The following is a 22,875-nucleotide window of genomic DNA, read 5'->3' on the forward strand; positions in this document are numbered from 1 at the left end:
ATCCCGGTTCCCATCCTGGCCCCATCCTGGTTCCTATCCCAGTCCTATCCTGGTTCTATCTCGGTTCCTATCCTGGTTCCCATTTCGGCCCCATCCTGGTCCTATCCCAGCCCCATCCTGGCTCCTTCTCTGTCCCATCCCGTCCCCATCCCTCTTGCCATCCCTATTCTCATCCTGGCCCCATCCCAGTTCCCATCTCGGCCCTATCCTGGCCCCATCCTGGTTCTATCCTGTTCCCATCCCTGTCCCCATCCCGCCCCTATCCCAGGAGTTCAGGGTTCCCTATAATCCTGAGGCTGCTCAGGCAATGTCAGGGATTCCTGCTTGCTTGGATTTGTCGCTGTATGTATAATTTATTGTTAGATATCAATGCATTATCATAGATAACATTCCTCATATACCTTATTTGTTGATATTTCCATCTATACAATGGATAGATTACATACACAAGGGCAAGACTCTCCCCTCTGCCACAGCTCGGGATCCACTTCACACACCCTGATAATAAACCATTAATAAAACCATCAGCAAAGACCAGATCTGTGAGGTTTATTTCTGGCTCCCTCCTTCACGTCCCAGAAGCGGCTCTCGACGGTTCATGTTTCACGAAATCTCAAGGTGGTTTCAGGGAGTAGAGGGGAGGAAGGCTGGCCTCATGCTCAGCAGTTCACCCCAGAGTGGTTCAGGGTGAGCACTCTGTGTCACCTTTGGTGAAACATCAGCAGGAGGTGGCTGGACACACGCAGCCCCAGGGTCCAGGCTCCTGCCGGTGCCAGCTCCAGCCCTCTGGCAGCACCCGGCACAGCTTTGCGCCGTCCCCACATCGCGTCTCTCCACTTCCTTCTACAGCTGGGGACCTGCCCGCGGGCTCCAGCCTGGCTGGGGGAATTTAGAGAAGAGCCAAGCTGCTGCGAGAGCTGCTGGCAGAGCCAGGAGGCACATCCAGCACCAGCCCGAGGAGCTGCTGGAGCTGTCAGCCAGCAGGCGCGTTCTCAGGGGCTTCAGCGAGCGCTGCCGCTGGGTCAGGATGGCAGCTCTGGCCCCGCTCCACCTGCCCCGTCCCACCAGCCGGTACTGGTAGGGGGAGCAGGGCCCAAAAAAGATGGCCAGGCCCAGCTGGGGGTCTGTCAGCAGCAGCCTCGACACGCTGGGCTTGACGCCAGCACACGCAGCGATTTTGTCCACGTAGCTGATAAAACTCATCTTCAGGTTCTCCCTCTCAGACGGATTCCTTCAATGGGACACGAGAAACAGAAGTCAGATGGCACCGTCCTGTCTCAGTTCCCAGCTCCGTGGAAAGCAAAGGCCTCGGGCTCAGGCATCAGGTGAGCCCCAGTCCCTGGGGCAGAGCTCGCTTAGCCCCAAACAAAGCCAAAGACCCAGAAAGAGCCTCTGTGGGGTTGGTGCCAGCAGTTCCTGGGGGCAGGGGATAAGCAGGAGCTTGTTTTGTCTCTGCAGCATAGTTGTGGCTTCAAAATCAGCTCTAACTTAGCAGTAGCAGCACTGTAATGCCACAATGCTGCTCCGTCCTTCCCCAAGGTTCAGGGGTGTGGATTTGGCTGGTGTAGAGATGTAGACTTTCAGAGATAAGGATGCCAAGAGGACAGGGAAAAGCTGGGAAATGCAGAAAGCTTCCCATGCTGGGAGGGACCTCCAGGATTTCTCTGCTTGAAACCTTATCTCCCTCACAGATGGAAGGACATGCTGATCTGCTTCAGGAAAATTTGAGACAGCCTCAAGTTTTTTTTCCCTTGCACCTCAGGCTTCCATATTTCTGTGCAACAGAAATTTCCATATTTCTGTGTAACAGCACCGTGGTGCAGTCATTGGGGCTCCTGGTCATTATCCCTGTGGCTCTGTTTTGTCCCAGCTTTTCCCCAGTGTCCCACGAGCCAGCCCTGCCCTGCTGGCAGACCCAGCCCCAGGGTCCTCTCCTTGCTCCATCATCATCATCATGCATCCCACATCCTCGTGGACACATCTCCACCTCCTGTAAAACCCCAGTGCCATCGAGGCAGGCTGTCTTGACCCGCCAAAAAGTGACGCAAACTGTCACCTCCCACACTGCCCAGCTCCACGGGGGGCTCTGGATGGATCCCAGCCCTCCCCACCGCCCGGATTTGGGAGGGAGAAGCCACGAGATGGCACCCTCAGTCTGGAGGAAACCAAAGCTTCACCTCGACGTGCTGGGAACAAGGACATGGCTCGGAGGCCTGGCAGAGGGGGATCTCCAGAGAACGGGAGAGAAAGGGAGGGAGCAAAGGAGATGGGAAGAGAGGGAAGGGGAGCTGCAGGCCCTGATCTTGTCATAAACCTCTCCAGAGAAGCTTATGGTGTCTTGTTCCATACAGGAAGCATTTTCCCAGCTCGCTGCGGGTGGTGAGGTAATAAATGAAGTTGCCTCCCATGTCTGCCATCGAGTCCCCCCCTTCCCTGAGCTTATCCTGGCACACAGAACCCGTCTCATCCCGAGTGCAGGAGCATCACACACCTTTTGACTGGTGGCTTCCTCTTCAAAACCTCAGCCATCATCCTGCGGGGGGGAGGCAGCTTGTTCCAGCCTGAGAACAGAGAAACCAGTGAGCTCCAGCAGCACCTTAAGAGAAAATGGTCAGCCCCTTCCCAAGGTCCCAGCACCTTTCCCGAGGTGTGGGATGAGGCTGGTGGGCAGAGGCTGCCCACGGAGCTGAAATGTGCCCTAAGCTCTGTGGGCAGCAGGTCAGGCTGCCCCAAGCCTCCCACCCAGAAGATCTCCCCCATGTCCTACCTGCAAAGACCCCTGTCACCCAGCGAGCCTGCATTTCTGATCCCACCATAATGGAGCCCGTCAGCTGGATCAAGCCAATGATGGCCAGCGTGGGCTTTTCCAGCTGGGGAGGGAAGATGCAGTTGTAGAGGGAACGGTTGTCGTTGATGGCGCTGCGAACAGGCTCCTCGAGGAAGGGGAAGGAAAAGTTGTAGCCTGTGGCAAAGAGCACCACGTCAATGTTTTCTTCGGTTGTCCCATCTTCGAAAACAGCGGAGCTTTCAGTGAACTCCTTCACGTTTGGCTTCAACACCACAGTCCCAGAGAGGAGGCAGAATGGCAGCTCTTCATTGACAATCACCTTAAATTTGGAGCTTGCAGCAGGGAAAAGAGGGCAGCAGCGTTAGCATCTGGGAGGGACTTAAAATGACTTTTTTATGGTCAGAATTCCCCTCCAAGGGTTTGCTATTCCACAATTATCCCCCAAAACTGAAAATTAAGCATTTCATATTATAAAGACCCCCTGAGCACCCAACAAAACAATCAGGAAAAACACCTCTTGCTGGAAGCCAAGCCATAGTTTGTGTGGTTGAACCATGAATTGAACTTCCGAAACTTGATCCTCCTTGTGAGGGCTGATGGGAGAAGCCACTCCAGGAGGGAGTTGAAGCGGGTGGTGCTGACCATGTCCAAGGGGAAGCCGTGGTCTGAGACTCGGCTGATGACCCACGTGTGGCTCCTGCTGCTGAGGAACACCTGGGGGGAAAGGCAGGTCTCAGCCTCCTGCCCAGGCATCTTGTTGGTTTTGCCCTGAGTGGCAAATCCCATCTCCTGCACTTGAGCCAACACAGAGTTAACCCAAGGGAAGGAGATGACATCCAGATGAACCAAACAGCTTGGGTGGCTTTGATGAAGTTCCCACAGCTGCTCAGTTGCCAGTCCTCAGGCAGCCCAAACTCTCCAGGAGTTGCAAAGCTTCTTCAACTGCCCTCTGTGAGAAGTGGAATTTGTTGAGGAACCTGGGGGAAAAGCTCCCTGTGGTACCTTGAGCTCATGCCTCAGGTTTTAGCTTTTCTATTTTTCAGATTCTGTGCTGCTTTAGTGTGTGGGTTTGGGCTTCACATTATGGGATGCTGAGCTCTCTGCACAGAGCAGGGAGACAAAACAATTCCTTCTCCAGCTGGGGACCAAGGACAAATGATCCAAATCTCAGGCCCAAGAGAACAAACAACGTGGGCTGAAGAGAGAAAAACAAGAAGGATGGGACTGCATGGGCTAAAGCTGTAATTGGACAATTAACCCCAATATGCAAATGGACCAAAACATACAAAAGTGAGAGACCCTGTGACTGGTCGTGCATTTTGTGATCATTGTGGGTTGTGCTGCCCAAGGTGGATCCATTGAGGCCTCCTAATAAATCCCTGCTTTATTCTTTAGCTCTGTGTAGTCTCTGTTCTAGGTCAGCCTTCACAAGGCATCAGAGCCACTGGCTCTCAGAGGTCCTGTCTGGACCACCATGGAGCTGTACCTTGGCAGCCACACGGCTCAGCTCCACAGAGAGGTCACCGCCGGTGTTGCCGATGCCAACCACCAGGACGCGCTTTCCTCGGAAGTCCTGCACATCTCTGTACTCCCGGCTGTGCAGGCGCTGGCCTTTGAAGCGACTTTCAATGCCTAGGCAGAGAGCAGGGAGCATCTCCTGCTGCCAGATCCATTTACTCGCCCCAGCCTTGTGCCCAGATCCTCTGCAGCCCCGCTCCCACCTCCCCTGGCAGCTGAGAAGCCCATGTAAGTCCCCTGTACCTCCTCAGCTCAGCTTTGCTTTGCAAATCCCAAGGGAAAAGCCTGGCTGCACCTTTACAAGGTGCTTTTCCCATTCCCTGCAATGCCCCCCAACATTTCCACGGGGTCAGGGTCCTGCCTGCTCCAGCATGGGGGATTCACGGAGCAGGCAGGCTCGCTGAGCAAAATCCCATGGGTGCTGGGGGAAACCCTGCGGGGCAAGCCCACTGCTGGGACAGGGCTTACCTGGGAAAGAAGCCAATGGCAAGTAGGGCTCCTGGTAGTGGCCGGTGCAAACCATGACAGCGTCGAAGACGTGGGACTCACGGACACCGTGGGTCTTGGTGACCACCTCCCACTGACCTGAGGTGCTGAAATCTGGGCGCTTCCTCACGCTGAGAACTGTTGTCTTGCACAGAAGCCCAACAGAACAGCAGTCAGGTATGGATATTCTCAGTTCAGTCAGAGAGAAAAGAAAAAGATTTCTGCCAGGCTAAGCCTGGGAAGAAGTCTGGGAGGAATGTAAACCATCTGTTATCTTGTTTTCTGTTCATATTGTTTATAGATATGTTCTGCCACATTGACCTAAGTCCAGTGTACCAATCAGGCGAAACGTTTTTACTTTAAGACCAATGGAATTAGTCTTCACTATGTTCTCTATAAAAGAGCGATGTACTTTAAATAAACGCTCATTCTTTGCCTTCTGACGATGGAGTAATTTCATTCCCGTCCCTGCTTCAACAACGACAGTCAGGGACCACGCCGTGTTTCAGACGTGCCTGTGAAAGGCTGGGGCTGCTGGGAGCAGGCTGGGTCCCTGGGGAGCTGCGTGTCAAGCTGTTAAACCCCATCCTGCACCTTTCCCCTGCTGATGGCCCTGGGGGGCAAGCCTGTGTTAAACCAGCCTTATTTAAAACGTGGGGCTTAAAGGCTGCGTTCAGGACGCAAAAGGCACGTGGTCCTTGCGGGCTGGCACCCGGCCTTGTCCCATCCCACCTCCAATCTGCAGCTACCCATGGCTCTTCTCCCCGTGGCTTTGGGGTCCCTGCTCACCTGGAAGTGTACGTGCTGCAGGAGGTCAAAGTGCCGGGCGTACATCCTGAGGTATTCCAGGACCAGGCTGTGGGGCAGGTAATTGGGAAAATCCTCGGGGAAGGGGAAGTCGCTGAAGCAGGACATCTCCTTGGAGGTGTTGGTGATGACTGAGCGGTACACAGTGACCCTCCTGCTGTCTGTGGAGTCCTGTGTAAAGCCAGTGGTGATGTTTCCAGGTGTGCAGGGGAAGACTTTCTGCCCATCAAGTATATGAGCATTTTTCTTCCTCACATTTTGGTACAAGGAATAAGCCAGGACTAGCACCTGGAGACAATCGTTACTGCTCCCTCTGTTGGATTAAGCCCTTTTCTGACCCAGAGGTGGGGCAACTGAGAGGTGTTTTAAAAACTTTTATTCCATTTTCAGTCTCACGTGAAGGATGAGACAATACAGATGTTATAATTCTCATTATTACAATCAGAAGCCAATTATTTCTTAATTACAATACCCTATAGCCATTTCTTGGCCTATCAGTTTTTGCCACACCATGCTGTAGATGCCTGAAAGCCAGTAATCTAAAATTACCCCTCATAAATCCTACTACAATGCATCTTTCTTTGGAGAAATAGTTCTGTTTCTCCAAAGTATTTAGTCTTATTTGCAAGGCCATCCTTTGAAACTTGTTTCTAACTCCATTTCTCTCTCGACAATGTCTGTCCTATTCCATGGCATTTCTAAGTCAGCATTTCTTATCTCAAGGTTTGCATACAGATGCACACTGTGTGAGCCTTCTGCCAGGTTTTGAGAATTTTCTATAAATCCATTTCCCACATTTCCCCCTCTCTCTTGAACGGAAAAAACTTCTTTGATGGCTTTTGTTTATAGTTTGCCGTGTACAGTGAGGTACGCAAGGCACAATCACTGAAATTGTCACTATAGCAATCAATGGAGATAAACCTATTTTGCAAAGCTCCTTTATCTAAGGTGCAAAACTCCATCCATTTCCCACACCCTCCATTTCCTTCTCCATCCTCCAGTCAGGAGGAGCCCCATGAGTGGGACAGGGACAGTCCCTGAGGGCGTGGCCACCCTTTCCTCATTGCTGCCGTCCGAGAGCATCCAAGGAAGGGGACACACCCGGGGACAAACCCAGAGGGCACTGACCGTGTAGTGCCAGACGCCGCCGATGTCCTCGCTGCTCTCGAAGCAGGTGGGCTCCAGCCCCTCATCCAGGCAGCACTTGACAGAGGCCAAGCCCGCAGCCCCGGCCCCGATCACGGCCACGCGCCGGACCATGCTGGCCTGCAGCAGGTGACAGGCTGCTGTGAGAGCAGCTGGAAACACAACAGCCCTGGCAGCAGCAGAACCAGTCCCTTCTTCCCATCCCCAGCAAAACACCCCTGGTCTGCTCTGGCTGCAGGTGTCCATGAAGGAAAACTCTCCTGGGAGAAAGCCATGGCCAGCTGCTGGCACAAGTGCTGTGCACACGTCCTGCTCATGACCCTTCCTGCTGTGCTAAACCCACTCTGGGGGTCCAGGAATCTCCCTCCTCCATGGGATGAAAAAAGAGGCACTTTCAAACCTCGCTGTTCTGCCGCTTCAATTTATTCTCTTTTCCAGCCCAAACCAGGGCATGCAAAGAAAGTGCAGCTATCTTCTTCTGCCTGCACAAAGCGATCTTCCTGAAACCTTCGGGAGAAGCGACTCCAGCTAAGCTGGCTCGTTTTCACGCTTTCCTTTTTAACTTCCCATTAAAGAGCAATCTCTTGAAAACAAAAAGGGTTTAAAAAGAGGGAAAAAAGCAAAGCAATGCCTGACTGAGCAGGAGCACGGCACAGCCATTCAGAAGTTAGACAGCTCTGTGAAAGCAAGGCTGGGATTACAGGATATACAAAAGGTAAGAAACCCGGGAAACGCTGGGTATAAATGGGAGGAACTCAAAGCTGGGGTGTGTAAACTGAGCTGCACCAAGCTTGACTGGAAAGCAAAGAAACTAGGAAAAAATGAACCCACGTGAACTTTGATTAGATAAGAAATACTGCTACTGCAGGGTTTGCAGAAAGAGTAAGTTATAACTTTTTCTATCGGTTTTGTGTCAAAAAGTAAGTTAACATAAATAGAAACTGGAGGAAACTGAAGAAAGCTAGGGAAAAATGAGGGAGGTGCAAAACAACCCCTTTGGCATCCACAAGCCTGGCCTGAGCCACTCCTTGATCTGCAGGAACAGGGCAGGACATGCCCACAGTCACCTGCCTCATTTCTGGAGCCTTCTTTGGCTTCAGGAAAGGGCTGGCAAGCTCAGGGTGCTCAAATCACCCCACTTTTCCAATGCTGCCTGCAGATGGTTTTACTCCAGAGGGTCCCTGCAACACCCCTTTCCCCCCACCCAGCAGCAAGGCAAAGCCAGCAGCGAATGCCAAAACCCTAGAGAGCCGTCTGCCCACTTTTAAACCCTGCCAAATGCCCCCAAAAGAAGCGAGGAGCAAACCTTGGGGGACAGCACTGCACCTTCGCTGCTCTGCCCTCGGCCGGATTTCCCTGGAGTTTCTCTGGCCGTGGATTGAAGGGAAGGCTGAAGTCCAGGCAGCTCGCCACAGTTCTCGCACCACTGACCTTTACACCTGCATTCCCCCGCCCTGTGGGCTTAAATGCACTGGAAGAAAGTTCTCAACCTCCCTGTGGCAGTGCCAGGTGAATATTCAGAGATAATCCCGAAGGGAACACGCTTGCAGGGATTCCCACACTGTTACTTGTCATGGCTCCAGCCCAGGAAGCAGCGTGGGATTGTCCTGATCTATCCCCTTTTGTGGTGCCTGTGCTGGGCTCGTGTTCCCCTGGCATCCCCAGGAGATCAGCAGAACACGCTCCCTTGGCCAGCAGACAGTGTGGATGTGGGACACGGGGCACTGTGCAGCCTCATTTTAGGGGTTCAGGGAAAGCCCTGAGAGCCCCAGCCTTGTGAGCTGCCCACAGCAATTGGAGGCACAGCCCCGACTCAGACACAGGCTGTCCCCCCCAGCTCTTCCCATGCACACAAAGAAAGGACAGAGAGGCATCTGCAGCACACTGCTGCCACAGCCACTGAGCTTTTATTCATTTAAAGTCTCTCCGCACACAAAACAAAGCCTCAGGATTGTCCAGTGGTGGGGCACGCAGGGAAGCAAAGCCAGGAGTGCTCAGCCCCACAGGCTCCCGTGTGACAAAGATGCACCAGTTCAACCCCAGCTGGGGTTTTGGGGTCACAGTGTTTAGGTTTGGAGAAGGGGACAGCCTGACCTGTGTACACAGCCCAGGTAATTCCTGGGCACTCTTGCTCCTGTGACACACCACCACTTTTGCTGGGCTTGTCCTTTCTGCATCCTGTCTTGAGTGATCCAGGCACAATTATGCCACCAACCCCTGCTGTGCTCCTGGCAGCAGGCAGGAGAGCAGAGGGGCAACAGACACTTGGGCAAGGCTACCATCCCTGGCTGTGGCAGGCACATTCTTGTCTCTCTCAGGATTTTTCATAGAGGAACACAGAGAGAAGAAAGAGAAAACAATTTCTATTTCTGCTCCTTGTTTTTCTCACGTGGAACGTGTTTAGAGAATTGTTTACCTGGGGTGATTGCTTAATTAGAGTCTAGTGAGGATTGTTTGAGCCTGATGGCCAATCCAATCCACCTGTGGCTGGACTCTGGCGAGGAGGGTCACGAGTTGCAGGCAGGTAGATATAGTAGTTACAACAAGTAAGTTTGTAGTTTTAGTATCTCCTTTAAATAGTATATTAATGTATTATAGCATAGTTACAATAAAGAAATCATTCAGCCTTCTGAACTGGAGTCAGACATCAGCATTTCTTCCCACTGGGTTCACCTGCATTTACAATAGGTGGCTAATGAGGTCTGCAAAGCTGGGCTTGGGGTTGGGCTGGAGCTGAGGGAGGTTTATGCTGCAGGTTGTAGATTAAAGTTTGTTGCCATCTACTGAAATCCTTTTCCCCAGTCCCTTGGCACACTGAGGAGCTGTCTGACCTGAGATAAAATCCCTCAGGACAAAAACAATAAAACCCAATAAAAGCTACTGGAAACCAAAAATCACAGCAGCCAGGAGCAGAAGGAATCCCACCACAGTCAGGAGACAAGGGAAAGAGCTGGAGGAGCCAGCAGGGACTCGTGTTCTTGTGGGCTTTAGGACGCGGTCCCACTGGGTGAGGATGGCCTGCCGTGCCCCCTCCCAGCGCCCAGGACCCCCCAGGCGGTACTGGTAGGGGGAGCAGGGCCCGAAGAAGATGGTGAGAGCCAGCCAAGGGTCTGTGCAGAGCAGCCCCAGCACGCTGGGCTTGGCACCGATGAAGGAGGCCAGCGTGTCCAGGTACACCAGCCACTCGGTTTTCAGGACTTCGTCAAAGGTCAGACCAAACCTGAATGAACCAGAGAAGAGAAAGAGGCAGGAGGGAGGTTGGTATCAGCAGGGCTTAGAGGAACTGGGGTGGAGATGCTCTGCATCCTTGGTGTTACTGCATCTGGAATGCAACTGGGCTCTTTTTAGGAAAGGACTGGATGTAGGTGCAGTGGGAACCTGTGACACAAATCCTGCCCATGACACAGCACCTGTAAAGTGATGCTGGCTCCTTCAGTCTTTCTCTTCCTCACTCACAAGTTGCACCTGTTCCCCGCCTTCCCCTTGGTGAATATTTGTTAACAGATTTTGGCAAAGCAGTTTTGGGTATTTTTCAAAAGAAACAAACAAAAAACCCCTCAAACGCAGATCTCTCTGCTTTTTGCAGAAAAGTCATGTGCAGCACAAGAAAGGTGGCACCCTTTAGTGTCCCTCACGTTCATTTTCACCAAATGTTGCAAGAACACACAGTGATTTGGAGAACTGCTTCCAGTCCACCTTCTCTGCAGAATTCACAGCTTCGTGTCCCACCTCCAGAGGTCTGACAAAGCCCACGTCCACTTAGCCCTGTATTGTACAGCAGTTGTTCTGTGCCATTCTGTACTTCACTCTTCTGTACCTTTTCTCCTATAGCTATTTAAGTGAACCACGGATTTATGGATCACCCAGATTCCTGGGACCGGCTCATTCATTCCCTAATCCTTTCTAGCCTTTTGCTGGCCTGTGAACCACACACCAGCGTGCTCAGACACCTGTTCACAGTGAGTCAGGTCTCCATGCTGTGAGATGAGCCAATCTGTGTGTACACCTCATTGCTTGTGGGTTGGCTTTTCCTCCCCCCCAGCTGAATTACTCTGCATTTATTACCATTAATTTCTCTGCCATTTTATCCCTCAGTCCCTGGGGATCCTGGTGTTCTTCCCCAACTCCCAAGCAAGCTTTAGCCTTGAGTACCCTGAATTAATTTCTTCCTGCCACCAACAGGCAAAATATCAATGTTAAATCAAAGGTTACATTGGCTCTTTGCAAGTGAGTAAAGGGGAAGCCGGATCCAGGAATCCTCCCCTCTCCTCTGTCATGCAGGGAACAGGCGCAGAGTGAGAGCCCGTGTGTCGCTGCCCCAAAAACTCCAGACGTTTTTCAATCCATCAAAAAACCTTTGGGGCTCTGGGGAATGACTTACCATTGGATTTGGTTTTTCTTCTTCTCATTTACTTCCTTCTCCATGACAGACTGGGGAGGCAACTGACACAAGCCTGGAAGAGAGAGGAGAGCACCCTGCCAGGCTTAACTCCTGGGGGAGCTGTGAACTCATTCGGTGATGCAAAATGTGGGAATCCCTTCCCTGGGAGGGCAGGAAAGTCTCATTGCTGGCAGTTTATTTGGCAGTGGCAGTCCTGCCCGAAACCAGCCCTCCAGTACTCCAAATTGACCCACACCTCCTCCTGCTCTTACAGATGTGTGCTGTCAGGGCACAGGCAGGTGGTCTGGGGTCAGATGGGCTGTGCAAGCCGCAGAGAGGATCATCCCAAAGAGGAACCCCGGAGCTTCTCATCATCATGGAGTAGTCCTGACCCAGCCCTCCACGAGGTTATTCTTAGTATTTTTATTAAAAACCCCAAACAAAACACCAGTAGGTTTCTTTCCTCGCTCATGTTGCTGTAGCTTAGCTGAAGAGAAATAACTTGGGAAGTCTGAGCCTTGGAAATGTGCTCTGAACTCCTTAGCTCTGGGATCTCCCTGGCTGGAGGGATAAAACGTGTCCAGTTTTGTCTGAGCTGCATTTTGGGGCACAGGAGGGCTCACATTTGCTCCCCTACCTTTGAAGACACGGCTCACCCAGCGTGCCTGCATCTCTGACACGGGCATGATGCCTCCAAGGGGCTTAATCAGCCCAAGGACAGCCAGGGTGGGCTGGTGCAGGTGGGTTGGGAACACGTATTTGTAGAGGGACGCGTGCTTGTTTTCCACCCTGACGACGGATTCTTCTAGGAAGGGGAAGGAGATGGTGTAGCCCGTGCAGAAGACAACAATATCGACGGGCTCCTCCTCAGGGCAGTTGTGGAAAAGGACTGAGTTGTCCTTGAACTCCTTCACGCCCGGCCTGATGGTGATCCTGCCTGTCAGGATGTAGCTTGGGAGGTCGTCGTTCAGCAGGGGCTCCCGCACCAGCCAGCTGTGGAGAGCCAGGGGCTCTGAGAGTGGGGCACCACAAACAAGCCTTTGCTGGTCCCCTGCTCCTTCTCCCGCCAGGCCCACCAACTCACACCTCCTGGTGTCATTTTCTCTGAGCAAACAGCCCTGCCCCCCACCTCCAAACAACGACACGTGTCACCAATGTCATCCTGTCCCACAGCGTGAGTGATTCACGGACATCTCCTGCCGCCTTATTCCCTTCACTCAGTTACTCTTTAAATCATCTCTTTCCAGAGCTGATCTGTGCTTTAAGCCTTCCTTCTCCTCATTACCCAGAGACACTCACAAGGAAAACTCCTCTTAGCCTTCCTGGGCTTTTCCAGCATGCCCAACCTTTCACCACTTAAGGGAGCTACAGCTATTTTCTCCTCCCCATTGGAGATCACCCCAGTCTGGGCATTGGTTGATGCTGGTTGCTGAATATCTTCCCCTGCCCACACCACAAGCCCGTCTGCATGGGATGGGCACCACCAAGAAGTACCTGTTCTCTGGCTGAAGGCCATAGTTTTCATGGCTGAACCACCGGTTCACCTTATAATTAATCAACCACCATGAAAGGGGTCTGGGGAGGTTGGTTTTGATCAGGCTCATAAGGCGAGTGTTTAAAATCATATCCCACGGGTAGCCGTGCTCAAACACACGGCTGAGCAGCCAGGCTCCTCGAGTGGTGCTAATGGTCACCTGGAAGAGAAGAACCAATGGTTCAGGTGGTGAGTTTGCTGCTTTTCCTTTATAAAGAAACTCAGAGGGGCATGGCGCAGACAGCTGTGCAATGGAAAAGCAGCAACAGCATCTTTAATTTCTCCTGGCTGCTGGTGATGGAGGTGAAACAGGAGACAAGAAGAAAACCAGCTTGAGTTCAGGCTCAGAAAGACTGTTTGTACACCACGTCCCTGCGATGACAGCACGCTGAGCTACTGTCCCCAGTGTCCCTCTCCCCACAGCCCTGGGGTGGCAGGGTGGTGGCACCTTTGCAGCGACACGACTGGCCTCCACTGCGATGTCCGCTCCTGAGTTGCCCATGCCCACCACGAGGACATGCTTGCCCTGGAACACGTCAGGATGCTTGTACTGCCGGCTGTGGAAGTACTGCCCTCGAAACCTCTCCATGCCTTGGGGGAAAAAGGAGCAGAGCTTTGAAGTACTCGAGCATTTGTGAATTTGGCTGGGAGAACTGGTGTAAAAAAAACAATCTACATGGCAAGAGCAAGGGAGTGCAATCTCTGGCCACCAAGGTCTCGGGGAGATCCAGCCCTCCATCCCATGCACCCAGAATTAATTGATGCTTCCTCTCCAAAATGGGGCCTCAGAGACAAAGCTGCTGAAGCACGAGAAGGTATTGCTGTTGATGCCAGCAGGTTTGGAAAGCAGAAGCAAGAAAAGAAAGGGAGGATTTTCCCCAAATAAGCCCTAAATCTTCCCTACCCAGCCCCTGAAGCAGGTAACCACAGGCAGCCCTATACTATACCAGGAAAACACTGCAGGGGGAGGGATGGCTCTGAGAAACTGCCGCTGCAAACCATAACAGCATCGAAGACGTGCGATGTCTGCTTCCCCTCCGCCTCTGTGACCACATTCCACCGGCCCGTGGTGGCAAAGTCGGGGTGCTTACGGATGCTAACAACGGTGGTCTGAAACGTGGGAGTGAAGCAAAGTCAGCACGGGCACCCAGCACGGGTGGGGAGCAGGGCAGTGCAGGGCACCCATCACTCACCCCAAATCTGATGTGCTCCCGCAGGCTGAAGTGCTCGGCGTAGCGCCGGAGGTAGTCCAGGAGCAGGGCATTGGGCAGGAACACCGGGAAGTGCTCAGGGAAGGGGAAGTCGGAGAAGGCAGACATCTCCTTGGAGGTGTTGCTGATGACTGACGGATAAAGGCTCGGCCGGCCGGCCTCGATGTGCTCCTGACACAGCACCCCGGGCTGCATCAGCCCTGTGCCCGGGCTGGGGACTGTCCCCCCGCTGCCCTGGCCTCAGGGGGTGCAGCTCAGCGCCCAGCAAGCCCTCACAGCCCTCCACACCCACTCCAACCATCCCATAACCCTGCAAAGCTGCAGCTGCCGAGGGGAGGTGTGGACTGGCTTAGCAGCTGGTCTGCAGGCCAAACGACTGAGCTAACAGAAGAAGAAATTGATAAAATATGAGTTTATCCATAGGAAGGAAGAAAGCAAGGCTGCTAGCATGGAAACCAATAAAATAGACACAAAAGGGATATTTACAGTGCGAGGATCCGTGCCTTAGTGAGCAGCCTATGTGCCTTAATAATTTGTTGTAAACTCTTACCAATTAATTATTGGCATTAATTGCTTTGTACCCATAAAATACAGCGAGCTATCGCTTTGTCCAATGAATATAATGAGCTGTTTTGATGTAACTAATGACTTAAGATCCCACTTTGTTAAGGGTATAAAACTCAAGAACAACTTGTAATAAAGAAGAAGCCATTGTTGTCTCTGCACAAGTGTGTGGTGTGTCCATCTCTGCAGTGGCAGGGAGGAGCACAGGCCCCCAGGCTCACCGTGTAGCGCCAGAGCCCCCCGATGTCCTGGCTCTGCTCGAAGCAGGTGGGCTCCAGCCCCTCGGCCAGGCAGCACTTGGTGGCTGCCAGCCCGCTGACCCCCGCGCCCACCACGGCCACTCTCATCCCTGCAGGCTCTGCCAGGCTCCCAGGCTGTCAGAAGGGCTGGAAGAAACCCCACACGTGATCATCACACATCATCTCTGGGGGCAGCTCCTGGCATGCCCTCCATAGGGAATCTCCCTATGTGCTACCCCCAAACGTCATTCCATTTACCAGCATTCTGGGCTCGTCGTTTACAAGTTAGATTAAAGGTCTTAATTAATAGTTTTCTTCTTTTTTTCCCCTTTATTTTAAAAATCTCTCTACTTTTCCAGTATCCCTGGGCTGCTTTCAAACCCCAGCAGCTGCCCTGGAAACTGGCTTTGAAAGAATGTAGTTGAGCCACAATTCACTGCCAGTTTTTATTTACAAGCTGGGTTTACATTATCCTGCCTTATCAGACTTGCAAATATTTGTATTTTATCTTTGGATATCTGCCCCTGCCTCTCTCAGAAGAAAAAATATGCACTGGAACTGAAAATGCACTGTATTTTATCTTTGGATATCTGCTCCTGCCTCTCTCAGAAGAAAAAAATAAAAAAATACACTGGAACTCTTCAATCTGTGCCTCTCTGACACAAGGTCCTGTCCCCCATCCACAGAGAAGATGATGCTGGCTTTGACATGGCCATTGAGGCTGACAGGGGGGCTGCAGGTGTGGCACACCTTGGGTTGAGGGTGATTTTGTGTCTCTTGCAGGGCTGAAAGCAGCTCCACCCCAGGGCTTGAAAGGCAACAGCCCCTGGGTTGACATCCAGCCCTACAAAGCCCCCAGTGAGGATGATGGATCCCAATCCCTGCTAGTGCCAGGCAATAAAACAAGGGATGATGGCCAGGCTCCGTGGCTTGGGCTGGACAGTTCCAGAGCCAGGACCCCCACACAGGTGCCCTGGGGGTGCTGCTGCAATCTGTGGTTTAAGCCCAGGGCTGGAGGGAGCACCCTGCTCAAGTGAGTTATTAATTCAGCATGGCAGGATGTCACTATGGGTGGTACCAGTTCCTCTGGCCTGAGAAATGCTTTCAGCTCCCACCAGACACAGAGGATGGTGTAATCATCAGGAAAAAGAAAAAAAAAAAAAAGTCTTCAGTAAAAAAATGGGGTTGGACACAGTATTTTCTAAAACCCACAAATTGTCCAGAACTATTTCAACTTTCAGCCACAAAGCAAAACTTTCAGCCACAAACCTGGACTTTTTCCTTTGTAAAGCAAGAAACCACTAGCATGAGCTGCTCACTGTTAACTGTTTTGGGGGGAGGCTTTTCTTTTTGCATGGTGGGAGCTAACTTATATCACAAACACCTACTTACATTTGCTATTTGATTCCCTACCTTCTTGTGGACAAGCTACAAATAACACCCAAGAAATACCAATTCTGCCACCCTGCGCCTGCTCCTGCCACGCTTTCCACGCTAACCCTGCAAGCAGCCAAACGCAGGAGAGCCCAGGTGTGGCAGAGGGAGGGAAGGAAAGGTTTCTCAGCCTTCTGGGAACACTTACCTCCAGCTCCAGGCAGCTGTGCTCTGCGTCACCTCTGCTGTGGGAAGGGAGGGTCCCCCTCGCTCGGGATTTATAGGCGAGACGCGGAGCTCGGCAGGGCAGGGAGGGCAGGCAGCCACCCCTCTCCCAGAGCAGTTACACAACTCGCTGTGGGAGGAGTGGCTGAGTGTCCTGCTGGCCCTGGGCAGCCCAGCTGGTGATCCCTGAAGGGGTGGCAGGGACTGCAGTGCTCCAGCTGTGCCCCGCAGTCGTGCCAGGGGCACCCGTGGGTCAGGGGGCAGCTCCAGCTGAGGCAGGTTTTCACTTGCCCCGTGGCTGCTTGCCAAAAAGGGGCTGAAGCTGCAGACAAACGGCAGGGGTTTGTCAGGGCTTTGCACCCGAGGCACCTTCGAGGACAGAGAGTGGCTTGGTGGTCACTGCTCGTGGGGCTCGGAGGCCACGCTGTGCCACCAGCCACACCAACAGTGCCACGGCTGGGCAGGAGGCTGCCCCTGCCACCTGAGAGAGCATGAATGGCCACAAAACCCGTGTACCAGGCACACTGAAAGGGCAACTATTGGCTGAAACATCAGTGCAGAACATGGAGCCTATCCAGGTATCTCTCAGGAGTAAATGATCATGGAAACCCTAAGGGTGGCTTTGGATAGTCAGATATTCAATATCTTTCAATACATATATTGAAATAATATATATATTTCAATATATATATTCAATATATTTAGGGGTGACATTAATTATGTCACCCCTAAATATATTCATTTAGGCATGACTGGTGAAAAAGTATGAAATGCCTGCAAATGAATCCAGCTGGGCATGGAGAACATAGAAGCCATGGAGAGAGAGTTGATGGAGGACTGGGTCTTTAGGAAAACCTAAAGTGTTTAGAAAAAGACAAAGATATTTGTGCCATGGGGGTGACAGCAAAACTCACAGAGTGAGTGCAGCGGACACACTCAGAGCTGCCAGCCCCATTAAGGCCTCACCTTGTCACTGATAAAGACACTTCCAGGACAATGGCCCCAGATTTGGTACCAGCTCTTTCAGCAGTTTGAATAACCAAGGAGTCCACAAGGGGGAAGGAGAAAAACCCATCCAAGGTCTGCAGAACAGAAGGTGGGTGGTAAATAAAGTATCCATCAGAGGTGTCTGCTTTGGCCCTGTATTTTGATTTGCAGAGGCTGAAGGGATGTGTTTACCAAAAACTGACCCTTCCCCAGGTGCACAGGACCTTGCTCCTTCAAAGATGCTCACCAGCACTCAGCAAAAAAGAGCCAGGAATCCACTAAGGCAAATATTATGTTCTTTATGTGCTTTTGCTTTTTCTGAGTTCCCCAGCAGGCGTTCAAGTGACTTGCACTTAGAGGGATACCGTGGCAGCATTCCAGGAGTGGTGTTAGTGCTTTTAGGAGGGCAGTTCAGGGAAGCTTTCTAAGAGAACAAGTTGTTTTTGGCAAAGATGAGCTGCTGGTACAGAAATGGGACCAGGTGCCTTTGCTGCAGCTGCTGCCAGTAAGGCTGGCCCTGATTCTGGTGAGGAATCCAGTTCAGAGGTGCAGGGCTAGATGCAGTGAGTGATACCATGTGAGTATAGGGTAGAAATACCTCCAAAGCCTCAGTAATCTGCCTTAGGGCTGTGGTGTTCCCCTCCTCAAATAGCCAGGGTCTGGGCCAGGTGTGCAGCACAAAGTGTTAGAGGAGATGGAGATGAGATAGCAGGGAGGCAATTACTGTAATTATGCACACACATGCCCGGGGCGCTGCAAAGCTCTCCTCAGAGAACACAGGGAAATTCTTGTTCCTTTACTCACCTCTGCTGGGCACGGCAGCCCTGGCACAGCTCAGGAGGAGCCAGGAGCAGTGAATATCCAGAGGTGGCTGAGGATGAGAACCAGGAATGGGATATTCATGTGCCTGTCCACTGGTAAGCCCCTTGTCCCTTTGAGAAACAAAGCTCCCCAGCACTGTGGCACAAGCCTGGGCTCTGCAATAGCCTTTTTAATCCTTAAAGCAGAAGGAAGGAGAAACGAAATATATCCATTTAGTCTGAATCAGGTGGGAAACTCACCTTCTCTGCAAAACTCTGGCACCAGTTTTACAATTTCTGTTTAAAATGGCACTTCAGGCCAAGGAGGGGCAAATCTCTGCACAAACAAGTCTCAGCACAGCCCACTTTGCTGTTTTCTAGGTTTGTTTCAGCAGCTTTTGGCATGTGCCATGCTGAAGGGGGAAAAGAAAAAGGAAAACAAAGTGGAGTTTCTTGTTAAGCCGGTTTCGGAGCAAGGCAGGGGAGCCAGCAGCAGGCAGCTGCTCAGGACCTGGTGGGATGTGAGCTTTGGGCTCTTCAGTGAGGCACTTCATTGTCCCCTCTCCAGTGTTCTCACTGCCTCCCCTCACTGTCCAGAGGCTTTAATTGACATTACTGCCCCAAAGGTGGCAGCTGCCCCCCGCTGCTTCCTGCAGAGCTGCAGGACAAGGCCATCCACAAAGTGAGTGAAGAAGGCTGCAAGCAGCTGCTGGTGGAAAAATGTATTTCCCCCCCCCTCCCCCTAATTTCTTGGAGCCTGGATTTTGATCTTTAAATTAAATAGGAAAAAAAAAAAAAAAAAAAAAAAAAAAAAAAGCTTTCCTTCACTTCCAAGGCCAAAAGGCATTTTCCTGCTCAAAACCAAAGAAAACCCGTCCCCAGGCAGGGAGTTGTCCTGTTGTCCTGTTTACTATTCCCAGCACATAAAGGATAATTCCAGTGACAAACACTGGCAGGACACTTCTGTTTCTGCTTAAATCGAGCTGGATATGTTCAATATCTTGAATTCTTCCCGAAACCTCTCAAAAGATACAAATTTTAAGGAGATCCAAAGGATGTCCTGGAGCAGACAGGGGCTGTAGAGAGATTTTGGGAGAGGGATTTACTTGTTAAGCATGGAGAGCAGAAGTGTTTTACTCCAACATTCTTGGCAAAATTTAACCTGATTTAATAAGTCACCATGTTTTCCAGGCATGTAACCTGTGGAATTTCTCAAGAGAAGGCTGCTGCTGTCGTTAAACCTATTGTGTTAATAAATCCTGCAGAGCTGCAGGTTTTAACTTCTTGGCTTTGGAGCTTTTCAAATGTACATGTTACAGCTTCCCAACCCCGATGGACATTTACACCCTCCCTTTAGCACCACATCCTTGAGGCAGGACTCAGAGTGGATAAAACACACAGGTTCCCTGGGAGATGCCCCCAAATCCCACACAGCACTAGGAAGGATCTCAGACCCTCCTCAGCTCTTCTGAGCCATTCCTCAGTGTCAAGAGGTCTGTGCCTGTCATTTCACAGGCAATAAAGCTACTGGAGAGACTATCAGAGCAAACAGGACTGAAGGTAACTCCTAAGCAAAATAATCCTAAGCAGGAGCTGTCTGGAGAGCACAAGGTTAAGGCAGGCACAGCCTGAGCAGGAGGTGCCTGCCTACCACCAGCAGCTGAAGCCATCCATCAGCCTTTGAGTGCTTTCCAAAATTCCACTCAGTGCTGACCCTCAAAAATTCCACTCAGTCCTGGCCCTTCCCATAAATATTGAGCGAGCTCCCAGGCCAGGCACTTTGAACGCTTGCAATTCCTGCTGCCTCTCCCAGAGTGTCCCCAGCTGAGGTGTTGTGGCTGGGCATTCCTACCCCAGCACAGGGACAGGGCAGGACTCCTCATTCTGGCAGAGATGTGCCCCTGCACACGCCCAGCCTCCCAGCCAGGAGCACTTCTGTGCATTTATTCCCCCAAATTAGGGGTTTTAAGAGGACAAACCCCCAGCAGAGAGCAAGGCACTGCTCTCAGACCCCTCAGTGGAGCCAGCACAGGCACTGTGGAGCTGCAGGAGCTCTCATCAGCTAGCACACCTTCCACCTCCAATTGCTTCACCAGTCCCCAGGATGGGGAGGGACCTTAGGGATGTCTGACCCAGCTCCAGCTGACCTGGACCACCTTGTTTCCATCACCTGTTTTAAGAACTTCTGGTTTTGGAGACTCCCATACAACTCCAGGCTTGCTTTATTTTTTTTTTTTTTTTTTTTTTTGGATTGAGTTATCTTTTCTCCCCACATCCAAGCCAGGCTGACATTTAGGGATAATTGTGAACATTTTGTAGCCTCACCCCTTCCTCAGTTTAAATGAGAACTGATTCATGGGATGGAGGGGCTCTTGGATTGCTAGTTAATCTGAGAAGCTGCTGAGCACCCACAGGTGATCCTGGATTCCTGGGACCTCTGAAAATTCCTGGAGTCCTCAGCACCACTGAAAATGAACCCCACTGGCTGCTGTTTCCTATTTGTAACCTGCAGGAGGACTTCTATGAAATAAAAGGTTTGTCAGAAAACAACAGCCAGGAGTGATGCACAGCATGAGAGCAGGCCTGCTCCTGGCCCTGGCATGGGGACAGGAAAGGTCATCCCAGGGCAGAGGGAGGGGAATAAAGCTGCAGTAAGACTTAATCATTTACTTGGATTGACACAGATGTCAAGCAACTGAAACAGGAAAAGGCCATGGACCTCTTGACTCGTCATTTCCCAACTGCAGTTTCCCTCAAAAGAGAAAAAACTGCATTTTGGACGTTCTTCTCTCCTCTCTAAGAAGGAGAAACAAAGGAAAAAAGAACTGCAGGTGTGGGAAGGCAGAGCAAAGAAGAAAGTCTCCCCAGAGAGAGACAAAAATGAAATCAAAGGCTTCAACATTTCTAATGGCAATAGAGGTAGGTCTGCTCAACATCTGCAAACTTTTGATGGAATTTTTGTCACGTGCTAAAAGAGAACAAGAAGAGAGGGCTCCCAGCATCCAAAAGAGCACAAACAATTGGGAAAAAGCACAGAAAGTCTCACCTACAACATCCTGCCACCTTCCAGACTGAAGCTGCCCCACAGCATGGCTGAGGCTGGAGGTGCTTCCTGAGATGCTCAGAGGGTGCCACAAGAAGACAGTGGGAATCCTGCTGGGGATGGTGCCTTGGAGTGGCTGCCTAGAACAGAGGCTAGACAAGATTAAGAGAGAAAAAGCAGGTATTTATTGAAGTTTTTCAAATAGGCACACCTTGGGCAGCCAGAAGCCTCCCAGAGGCTACACCCAGGATGGACAAGGGTCAAGAGTTTTTCAATTATAAGTTTGGTCCCTTTACATATAGGTGTTAATCCTCCAATTACAGCTTCAGGTAATGAAGTCATATTCCCCCAGTTTGCTCCCCCACATTTCACTTTTTGTTCATACTTTTGGGGCCTGAGGCTGTAGGGTGTCCTTGAGCTTCAAGCCCAGAGGGATTGTTGTGTGTGACCAAAATGTGGCGACAGTAGCTAACACTCTGTATGGAGTTCAGAGTTATACACTAAAGCAGTACAGGATTTGAAAGATATAAAAGCTAAAATCCTAAGGCATCAGGGCCAACCTGCAGTGGCAGGAGCCACAGGAGGTCAATGCCTTGGTGCGTGCCATGACCCTGGGGCCATGCACAGCTCGTGTGATTGCAGCTCTGTGTGCCCAGGACACCTTATTCCTTCACAGAGGGCAGGGCTGGCCATTCCCAACCTTCCCACTGGGAGCAGCAGCAAAGCAGAGAGGTGAACCCCTCCAGTTTTGATCTTTTTGCTGCCTGCAGAGGCTCTCTGAGGCAGGAGCTGCAGGGATGCTCAGCACACAGCCCAAGGCTGGGCAGCAGCTTGCCCATGTGCTGCTCATGCCTCGGCTGGATGTGGCACAACACCCAGAGATGCTCCCCCAAGGAGAATTCCAGCTGAAACAGCTGGGAACAGAAGGATTCCTCACTGCAGCCCAAAGGAACAAACCTCAGCACGGTGCCTTGGCCAGAGAGCTGCAGCTGAGCTCCCGACTCATCAGCCAGGGATGATCCAAACTGGCCAGAGGCACCACTGGCCCAGCTGGGAGCACTGGGAGCACTGGGAGCACTGGGAGCACTGGGAGCACTGGGACTCCTTGCCCCACTGATTCCACAGCTCCTGTGGGGCCAGGGATCATCCTCTGCTCCCGCATCCCTCGGGCTCCACTCAGCCCTTTGATGTGCAGCTGCATTGTTCCAGCATCTCTGAAGTCTGAAATGAGGAACACCCTGCGTGGAGGCTGGGCAGAGCCCTGGGAGCTGCCAGCAGCACCACGGCAGCCAAGGCTGCTCAGGGGACAATAAATCTGCAGCTGGAGCAGCACAAAGCGAGGCACAAGAACATTCCCCTCGCCTTGGCTCTGCTCTAATTGCATCCCCAGCCAGCTCTTGTTTTTCTTGAACGCAGCCAAAGGTCCGTATTTCATTTGCTTTTCCACACGCTTCTCCCCCATTTTTTTTGTTGGTGAGCAAAATCCTTCCAAGAAAGGGCTGCAGGACTGTTCTCAGTAGGTTTGGGGTTGATGAATGGAGCGCCCCAAGGGGAAGCTAAGGCCTTGTGATAGGGAAGGAAATGTTACAGTGTCTCTTCATCCTCCTTAAGCTTCCATCCGCCCTGGAAGTTGGTTTTTGCCATTCCCTAGGGAGCTGTTCTGACCCACACCCTTTCAGTGGAGAAAGGAGCTCTGAGGACAGCACTCACAAGGACAAATCAAACAAAAACCCCACCTTGCCTCTCATGAAATCATTATTGCACACAGCAGC

The 22,875-nt window shown here is 51.7% G+C and overlaps 2 protein-coding genes across 3 annotated transcripts; both read right to left on the reverse strand.

The window, feature by feature from the left end:
• Positions 1 to 534: 534 nt before the first annotated feature.
• LOC128791910 (dimethylaniline monooxygenase [N-oxide-forming] 2-like) lies at positions 535 to 7,235 on the reverse strand. Its single transcript, XM_053949831.1, has 8 exons — positions 6,728 to 7,235; positions 5,582 to 5,770; positions 4,775 to 4,937; positions 4,275 to 4,420; positions 3,303 to 3,502; positions 2,768 to 3,120; positions 2,492 to 2,561; positions 535 to 1,231 (listed from the first exon to the last, which is right to left on the reverse strand). The coding sequence occupies exons 1-8, from the start codon at positions 6,989 to 6,991 to the stop codon at positions 844 to 846; spliced, it is 1,773 nt and encodes a 590-aa protein (XP_053805806.1). The 5' UTR covers positions 6,992 to 7,235; the 3' UTR covers positions 535 to 843.
• Positions 7,236 to 8,618: 1,383 nt separating this feature from the next.
• On the reverse strand, positions 8,619 to 16,304 carry LOC128792474 (flavin-containing monooxygenase 1-like). Of its 2 annotated transcripts, XM_053950926.1 has the most exons (9): positions 16,257 to 16,304; positions 14,657 to 14,821; positions 13,854 to 14,042; positions 13,608 to 13,770; positions 13,109 to 13,251; positions 12,621 to 12,820; positions 11,764 to 12,119; positions 11,127 to 11,199; positions 8,619 to 9,965 (listed from the first exon to the last, which is right to left on the reverse strand). In XM_053950926.1, the coding sequence occupies exons 2-9, from the start codon at positions 14,780 to 14,782 to the stop codon at positions 9,623 to 9,625; spliced, it is 1,593 nt and encodes a 530-aa protein (XP_053806901.1). In that variant the 5' UTR covers positions 14,783 to 14,821; positions 16,257 to 16,304; the 3' UTR covers positions 8,619 to 9,622. The 2 variants fall into 2 exon arrangements, with proteins under 2 accessions (XP_053806901.1, XP_053806903.1); XM_053950928.1 differs by lacking the exons at positions 14,657 to 14,821; positions 16,257 to 16,304 and having other exon boundaries at positions 13,109 to 13,186; positions 13,854 to 14,008.
• Positions 16,305 to 22,875: the final 6,571 nt, after the last annotated feature.

The sequence above is a fragment of the Vidua chalybeata genome, chromosome 9 (assembly GCF_026979565.1).
Source record: "Vidua chalybeata isolate OUT-0048 chromosome 9, bVidCha1 merged haplotype, whole genome shotgun sequence".
NCBI lineage: Eukaryota > Metazoa > Chordata > Aves > Passeriformes > Viduidae > Vidua > Vidua chalybeata.